Source organism: Simochromis diagramma, unplaced genomic scaffold, assembly GCF_900408965.1.
Source record: "Simochromis diagramma unplaced genomic scaffold, fSimDia1.1 OVJJ01000434.1, whole genome shotgun sequence".
NCBI lineage: Eukaryota > Metazoa > Chordata > Actinopteri > Cichliformes > Cichlidae > Simochromis > Simochromis diagramma.
Genome location: NW_024387090.1, coordinates 576,667 through 585,267, shown reverse-complemented (window position 1 = coordinate 585,267; position 8,601 = coordinate 576,667). Strand labels below are relative to the sequence as shown.

The 8,601-nt window shown below is 37.9% G+C and overlaps 1 protein-coding gene across 3 annotated transcripts; it reads right to left on the bottom strand.

Annotated features, from left to right (window-relative positions):
- Positions 1–4,197: 4,197 nt before the first annotated feature.
- LOC120742749 (programmed cell death 1 ligand 1-like) lies at positions 4,198–8,135 on the bottom strand. 3 transcript variants are annotated; one of them, XM_040046175.1, is made up of 8 exons: positions 7,979–8,130; positions 7,667–7,756; positions 6,169–6,477; positions 5,726–6,013; positions 5,448–5,536; positions 5,283–5,351; positions 4,614–4,720; positions 4,198–4,504 (listed from the first exon to the last, which is right to left on the bottom strand). In XM_040046175.1, the coding sequence occupies exons 2-8, from the start codon at positions 7,734–7,736 to the stop codon at positions 4,444–4,446; spliced, it is 993 nt and encodes a 330-aa protein (XP_039902109.1). In that variant the 5' UTR covers positions 7,737–7,756; positions 7,979–8,130; the 3' UTR covers positions 4,198–4,443. The 3 variants fall into 3 exon arrangements, with proteins under 3 accessions (XP_039902109.1, XP_039902110.1, XP_039902108.1); XM_040046176.1 differs by having other exon boundaries at positions 6,169–6,451; positions 7,667–8,135; XM_040046174.1 differs by having other exon boundaries at positions 7,667–8,124.
- Between the last annotated feature and the right edge of the window lie 466 nt (positions 8,136–8,601).

Below are 8,601 nucleotides of genomic sequence, written 5' to 3'. Positions count from 1 at the left end.
TATGAGTTTGTTTGCACTCTGGTCAAGCTTTGTTTGGAAGCAGCAAGAAATTTCACCCGTATGGAAACATTTTCAGCTGATGTCACCTAATAAAATATGCACATAGTTATAAATGAGTATTAATAGTATTTATATAATTAATATAAAAAACGTGGCAAGACATTTATCCCTTGTTCTAGTTTCTTTCTTCTAATTTCCGGTATATTTAAAGGTGAAGTGTTGTTTTGGCTCAACAGTAACACCTGATCTGACATTACAGAGCCCTCCATGAAAACCAGACCAGCTCAGGTAACATTGTGTGGTATGTTTGTATTAAACAACATTAATTTATATTTTAATTGTGAAATTTGTAACTGATATGGCATTATTTGTTTATTTGTTTGTTTGTTTTGTAGTCATCAGTGGAGAATAATTCGGTGGATGAGGCCTTGGTTATTGAAAGAAAAAAAAGAAAGCTTGTTAAAGCTCTGAGTCCTACTGATGTTCTCCCACAGGACAGGCGTGCATGTGAGCATTTTACCTCATTTCCTCATATTTGCCATTCCAAGACTGGCAAATTATTTCCTTTAGGCTTTGAAAGCTGTAGTGAAGGACAGATAAGCTATAATGATTCAACCCCACAGCCACTGTGTCAAAGACATCTGTAGTTAGTTTAACAGCAAATATGTGAACCTCTATCAGCACCACTGCAAGCATTATATGCTTTTTTGTCATTGCAATATTCTAACTGATGCCATTTTGTTTAAGTTGCTGCAGTGACACTTGAATAAATCACTTTTTGTTCACTGATTTTATAGGAGACGCTGACACATGTGTTGGAGCAAACAGGTCAGCCGGCTTAAGCATGATTAAAGAGATGGATACACATATTTGAACAGCACATACCATATGCTCCAACATGGTTATGATCCCAGGGAACCTGCAGGAGCACACTGATGTTGTCCCATAAGAACATCTCATCTGAACAGTAAAAAAATATTTTAGAAAGTCTAAAAGTGCTGTCCCCATTTAATGAGGCCACAGTTGAGCCACCAAAAGTCATTCCCCTTTATCATAGCTGCACCATGCACCAGAGGAGGAAGGACATGGCCACTGTCCATACTCCAGAGAGTCTGAGGTTAAAGGAGAAGCTGTATATTTTACAATAAATGAGCATCATATCACTGGCAGCGCTGCTCGATCCCTGGTTTAAAAACACAGTCTTCATTAACTCTGGTAAAGCAGCAGCTGATGAGGAGATGCTCACTTCTAAATGTGCTGTTGTTGTACGAAACAGTGCTGCTTCCTCCTCCTCATCGTCACAACTGCACATATTAGAAGCTTCTCAGTCTGTGCTTCAAAAAGAAATGGACACATTCTAATTATGTTATTGCATTTAGTCACTTACAGCCTGTTTATGTTAGGTAGCAAACTGTGCTGTTGGTTGGACACCACAGTCCTGCAGACGAGGACCAACCAGCACTGTAGACTCTCTGTGGGCTCCTCCTGTTTGTCTTTTTACATTTTTATTCCTTTTATTATTCAAACTAAGATCAGAGTGGTTATTATGCCGGGTGCTGTGGTGAGGGATAGGTTGGTGAATGAGAGAAGAAGAGTGTCAAACTGCTGCATCTGTAACTAAACACACTCTAACAACAAACGGCACTCAAAACAAACAAACAAACAAAAAACCAGGACAAGGTAAGCAAACTTTTGCTGTTGTGTGTGTCAGAGAGAGAGACATGTGCGAACTTGTAAAAAACTTGCTGGATAACTTAACTTCCTGAACTGAAGAAGCCTCATGGATAACAGGTGAAACCTAAACAAGTCCAGTCATGCTCTCTGAGACAAATCTCTGCACTCCAGTGTTTTCTAAAGCAGGTGAAATCATCTGAAAAAGAAGAAACCGCCTGAAGCCCAGCACTGTGGAAAAGTTTTTTTTTAATGAAATAAAAGTCACTTTTTATAAGTAACATAAGCACAGTTACAAACCCAGTAACACAAACTCATTGCATCCTTTTTTCCTAATCTTCTCTTTTGATCCTGGTATTGTAGCTTAAACACACACACAGCATATTTAAAAGGTCAGAATTATTTAGAAGTTCACAAAAATTTACAAAGCCATGGTGTCATTGTAATCACTCTGCCTGTTTTACATTTATTGTCCACTTGATGGCACCTTAGAGCAAATGAAGCACCGTGAAGCATCAGTGCATGAACGCAACAGGTGAATGGGAAGCTTCAGTGCTTCTTAAGGCTTCATCTCGGCACCACTAAAAAACTAGTTAGAGTCTAACTAGTCTAAGACTAGAGTCTAACAGTTAGACTGTTAGACTCTAGTGGCTGTGGTCCTTTCAGAAAAGACTGACTTAGGTTCCCTTGATACCTGCTGAAAAGCTCAGTTCTCTAAACTCAACCATAACGGCCTCCTGGCTGTGTCTGAGTGCAGAGCAGGTCCTCTCTTGCTCTCTTGCTTCATAGAAAAAGAATCACAACTTGTTGCAGCTCTTCGCAAGCAGCTATGAGGAAATCCCAAACTTTGCCTCTTTAGGATTGCAGCATCGATTACTCTGCATGTTGTAATGTTGATAAGAGGTGGTTTTATCCTCCCCAGTGGACTTCCTGCTCTGCCTGTTTAAATGGCTTAGATAGTAAATTATTATACCCGTTATGTTGTCAATGATTACAGCTGTTGTAATTTAATATTTAAATGAGTAAGTAATAAATCTTATTATGGGTTGGGTTGACGGCATTGGTTTGGGTTTTGAATTCAGTGCATGCTTTCAGCTTATTTGTGAATTATTTGTGTCAGTTCTCCGTTAGTTGGTATTCATATTAATGTCAGCTCTTCTCACAGCGGGTGGTGACTCCACCGTGTCTCCACCATCCAAATCTCCCAATTTATCTCCCTTCAGTGTTTTTGTGGATATCATTTTTGGTTTGTTTGTTTTTGCTGTTTTTTTGCTATTTTGGACTTTTTTCAGCTTCAATAAAGGTTTACTTTTTGTTCATTGCACTTCTTCTTTCTTCTGTCATTTAGGTCAATACCTGCACGTTATGGGAATAATGGTTGTTTGTTGAAGTTTGACGGGAAGCACATTCTTATATCTCAAATTTTTTACTTAAATTGAACTTCGATCATTTCATAGCCTCCAAAACAAAATCATATTTACACTTGACTTAAAAAATGTTCCAAATGCAGAATCAGATGAAGTTTTGACAGGACTGTATTTTTTGTTATAAGAAAACTTTTTCTTTAATAAAGGAAATTTGTACTTAAGACTAAAAAATATGTTTAGTAAAGTCAAACTTATTTTACTTTTTTGTTTTGCTAAATACAACCAAATTTGCTATTTAACATCAGGTTATGTGTAGGTGTCACTGTGAGCATGAGAGCCTTCGCCAGTCGGTGAGCAGGGTGGGCATTACAATAAACTCAGTATTGATGACTGCATTTACTGCAAGTGCTGTAGTCTCGTATGAGCTCAGTAAGAGTACGAACAACCAAATGGCACTAATGCTTCTAAATGCAAACATTAAAATTTATAAAGTCACTATATGAAGGTGTAGATCTCCAAAAGGTGCATTAACAACAAACACCATGTGACAGTCCCTAAAAACGTTAGCAGTAAGAAAAGCAAGTAAGTTTTCAACAAATAATAAAACAGTAAATCATAGTCAGGTCTTAAACATTTAATATTTGTGAATGTTTTTACAAAACACTGAAGACGTGCTGCTTACAACTTCCAGATTTCAAAACTGTGTTTTTTCATAAAACAAAAACAAACAACTAAAACTACTATACAAGTAAACATTTTAATTTATCCATCCATCCATTCGCTTCCACTTATCCTTTTCAGGGGCGCTGGAGCCTATCCCAGCTGTCAGAGGGCGAGAGGCGGGGTACACCCTGGACAGGTCGCCAGTCTGTCGCAGGGCCAACACACAGGGACAGACAACCATTCACACTCACATTCACTCCTAGTGGTAATTTGGATTATCCAATCAACCTATCCCCACAAGCTGCATGTCTTTGGACAGTGGGAGGAAGCCAGAGTACCCGGAGGGAACCCACACAAACACGGGGAGAACATGCAAACTCCACACAGAAAGACCCCGGCCTGATGGTGGAATTGAACTCAGGACCTTTTTGCTGTGCGGCAACAGTGCTAACCACCGTGCCACATAATTTATGTGTTATGAAATATAATGAGTGACGTATCATTTTATCGAGTAGATGAGGTAGAGGAGGAACCATACGCTGTAATCTCAACCTCAAAATATCAAAGAACTTCACATACATGTGCAAATTGAGCATTAGTGTCACTGATGGAGAACAGAAAAGACATCAGAGTGTATCAGCATCATTTAATGATACTGACTCAGGTACATTTAACAGATACATTTAGAAATCATTTAATAAATGGAGAGGTCACGTTGTCTGAGGCCGTGTTTCTACAGGATTCACATTTCTGTGGGTTCTGCCGCTGCCTTTGGTAATAAATCATCTCCCTCATGGTCGTGACTGCAAAATGAAATTATAAAGAATTCTGTCCTGAAATACATTAAGAATAAACAAAAAAGCAAACCAAAGATACACTGGATTAAAAAGAGCGGGCGAGAGAGAGATTTACCCAGGAGCGCTCAGTGTTTTCAGTTCCTCTGAAGTTTTTTCTGTCAGGACCAAATCGAGTTGACTTGATATTTCTGCAGCATCAGGAACCTGCTGAGCCTGAAGGGACTGAAGAAGAGTTTGTCATCCAAGAGTTTATATTAGTTCTATAGCAAGTAGTACAGCTATTAAATCATGTACTAAAAAGGGTTTTGTATAAGTTTAATATCATTTTTAAAGGGTTGCATACAATCGTGTGAACGTTTTCCTTTTCATATGACTTTAAACATTTTAAAATACTTCCACTGTGTTCTTACTCTTTTGCCTTTGAACTTGCACATGTTGGGCTAAAGCATAGAAATACATTATTTTAGGGTTTTGTTTCGTTTTTATAAGAAAAAAAGATCAACGTTGGACTATTATTTTTTTAAAAAAAAAACAGAATATGGTTTAGAATTTAGACTACCACATACACTTCAAACATTATACAGAAACATAGTTGAAAAGGTAAAAAAAAAAAAAAAAAAAGCAAAAGAAACGAAAGGGTTTATTATTATTATTATTATTTATTTTTTTATTTATTTATTTATTTATTTTAAAGAATTAAAATGGCTTGAATTAAATTTTGGACTTTCTAAGTTAAGTTTGGTCAGATTAAGGGGGCTCATTGCAACATCTGTGCTGTCTGTACCTGTAACTCCATTGATCCTGTTTCCACTGTAGGCAGCACACTCATTGGCACTGAGCAGCTCTGGTGCATCTAAAATGTTGCATTATTAGTTCAACACATCAACACAACAGATCCCCAAATTTCAGAAGTAGATACCCTTCCTGATATCTGTTTGTTTGTCTTTACCTTACTGTTAAATTTATTGCAGCATATCGGTATCAGGCCTAAGATTACCGCAATCATGATGACGCCTGCCACCATGGCTTTAGCGATGCCTGTAGCAAACACACACAAACACGCACATACACAAATGAAAAGTGTTGATTTTACTTATTTAATAATCAATATAAATAACTATTATATGTATTTTGTTAATAAAAAATTCTGAAGATTTTTGCAGAACATTTTTTTATTTGGTTGGTAAGAGTCTGACTGACTGACCACAAATCTTAAAACACACTTACCTTCTTTCAGGTTGCGGTTTGACAAAATGGCTGTTTTGTTGTTGCTGCGAGTGCTGACAGTGCAGCTGTAGGTCATATCAGTGAAGTCATGTTTGGTGTCAGGGAATATGACAGAACTCTTAATGTTATAAAGTTCTCTGTTCGGTCCACTCTGCTGGACTATGGTTGTGCTCCTGAAGACGGTTTGACGGCTGGTGGACCAGGTGAGCAGAGGTTCGGGGTAGATCCCCTCAGAGCTGCAGGTGATCCTGTTTTCTGCCTTCTCAATGTTGACCTCACGGACTGGAGCTGTCATAAAAAATATACTTTATGAATTATTCACTCTAAAAAAATTATTTTGTCTTGAAATGTTTTTTTGTTTATAAGACAAAGATTGCTATATATCTTCATGCAAATATATAGTAAAAAAAAAGTGTCTTGTGTTTTCTGTATGTTTCTCGTACCGTCCACTTTTAGGCTGATAAATGAATCATTGTTTCCCCCTGTTGCACATTTGTATCTGCCTTCATCTTGAAACTCCACTGATGTCAGCTGGAGTGAGGCGTTTCCGTTGGATATCTGGTCTTTGAATAATGATGCCCGGCCTCTAAAATGCTCATCCTGTTGTGTAAGCTGGTCTTGTTTGGAGTTGTAGGAGAGGATGGAAACATGTCTTGCCTTTAGCAGACTCCAGCTAATAAGTGCATCAGTGCTACCCAGGAAACTGCAGGGTAAGATGCAACTTTCCTGGAAAACACAGGACACCTCAGTATCTGCAACACAAAGAGACATCCAACACAGTTCAACTTAGAGGACATTTCTCTGAAATCCAACAATTAAATTAAAAATAGTTAGTTTTTCCACCAGTAAAACCTGGTGTCCACATTAAACACTATGAAAATACAAAACCAAGCTGGTTGCTTGAATATAAACACAATGCTGTTTGAGTCTGATATAGCTGAAAGATGTGTCATTCTGGTAGCAACATTACATACTCCACATTTTCCCACACAGAAAACAAGAGTATGTGACAGCTGGAATGCACGCCGGCACGAAGGTCAAATTCAAAAACTACATTTCTCATGTGATGCCATTTTTAAAGTTTACACTAACACAGTAGGTGAATAGGAACTCGGACTTTGTAGCAAATCACTATTCAAAAAAACGTTAAATATGTGTTTAAAATTTAGTCTAAAATGATGCACAAGAGATCAATCGCAAGGATTTTCCAAATTTGATGAATAGATAATGATTCTTTCAGCTGCTCCCTTTGCTTCTGTCTCACCATATCCTCCACATCTTCCTTTGAATGTTCTCTCTCTACATCTGTGAACCTTCTCTATGTTCATCCTCTTTTCTTCCTGCCTGGCAGCTCCATATTCAACATCGCTTGTCCAATATACCCACTATCCCTCCTCTACATGTGTCCAAACCATCTCAGACTTGAGTCTCTAACGTTGTGTCAACCTAAGCGTCTGATGTACCCTTTTCTTGTCTTGTCCATCCGGGTCACTGCCAACAAAAATCTTCAACTGTTCCAGCTCCAGCTTGGTCTTCTGTCTTTGTCAGTGTCACATATCTGAACTATGCATCATAGCATAGTCTCACTGGCATCTCTTAATGAATGATGCACATACAAAATAACACAATTGCGAGAAAAAAAGAGTCTTTGGGCACAAATATCTCTGAAATTTCTGCCATTAAAGTTTATATAACAGAACATAACAGAAGACTGGATTTCTAGACAAAATACTAGTCAAGCAACATCAAAGTAAAAAAAACCTCTTTCAGACAACCATCTATGTAAACTTTCTGAGGAGTACAAACAAAATATTAATACATTTCTTATTGTAATTCAAAATCCTTGTCTAATTTTCTGGCATGTTCATTTTTTCTTTGAATAAAAACCACCATGACCCGAAACACACCTGTGTTAATGACGGTCATGGCAGCCTCACTCACCTCCATTTGTAAGAGTCCACAGAAAAGCCAGAACAACACACTTGATCCCGATTATCCTGCTCAGTTCCATATTCCTGCTGCTGAATCAAACTTCATAACAGAAGAAAAAAGAAGTCTCTCTTAGAACATGTAGTTTTGGCGTTCTAGATTTCTGCCTCCACGCCCACAGAATGAACTGTTTCTCTTTAGCCTGCCATATTGTTTCCTGGTATGTTTAGATCCATTCATAATAACTACCATGATAATGGTTAGTTATAATGGTTAGAATAAGGTATTATGCATATGTACGCATAAGATAACACCTCACTCAACTCCTTTTATCCACCGACAGTTCAGGATGGTCAAAAACACGATGGACTTGATCCCAGTCATTAGCTCGTTCAGTTCTAGTTGCCTCCCTGTTACTTCATCAGTGTTTGAAAAAAGAACCAACATGTTACTGGCTCATAACAAAACTCATCGAGCTTGTTTGTTTGCTTGTGACGCTGTCAAGTGTCTTCAAACTATGACTCAGGGAAGTGTTTGAAATAGCTAGGTGTGGTAAGAAGAAAAGAATGACTTGTCAATCATCAACTTTTCACAGGAAGAGTCATTCTCTGAAATGCTACCAAACCTTTTACTGCGTCTTTCTTTATTTTAGCTGCTCTCACAATCCAGGATTCAAGTGCAACTGCCCTCCCCTCACACATGCGCACACGCTAAACACTAAAAACATTGATTTCATTTATACAAAAAAAAGGTAGGACTCCCGAGTGCCTGTGATTACTGATCCAGCATAGGTTACTTTGTAGGTAAACCTTTTCAGTGCATTCAAATCACGAGTGCAGATCACATTATGTTAATCAATAAATATCATTTTCATAAACCAGCATGAGCAACAGTGCAAGAGAATCATGTCATGCTTTTTGTAGTTTTTTTAGTAAATCGATTCATAA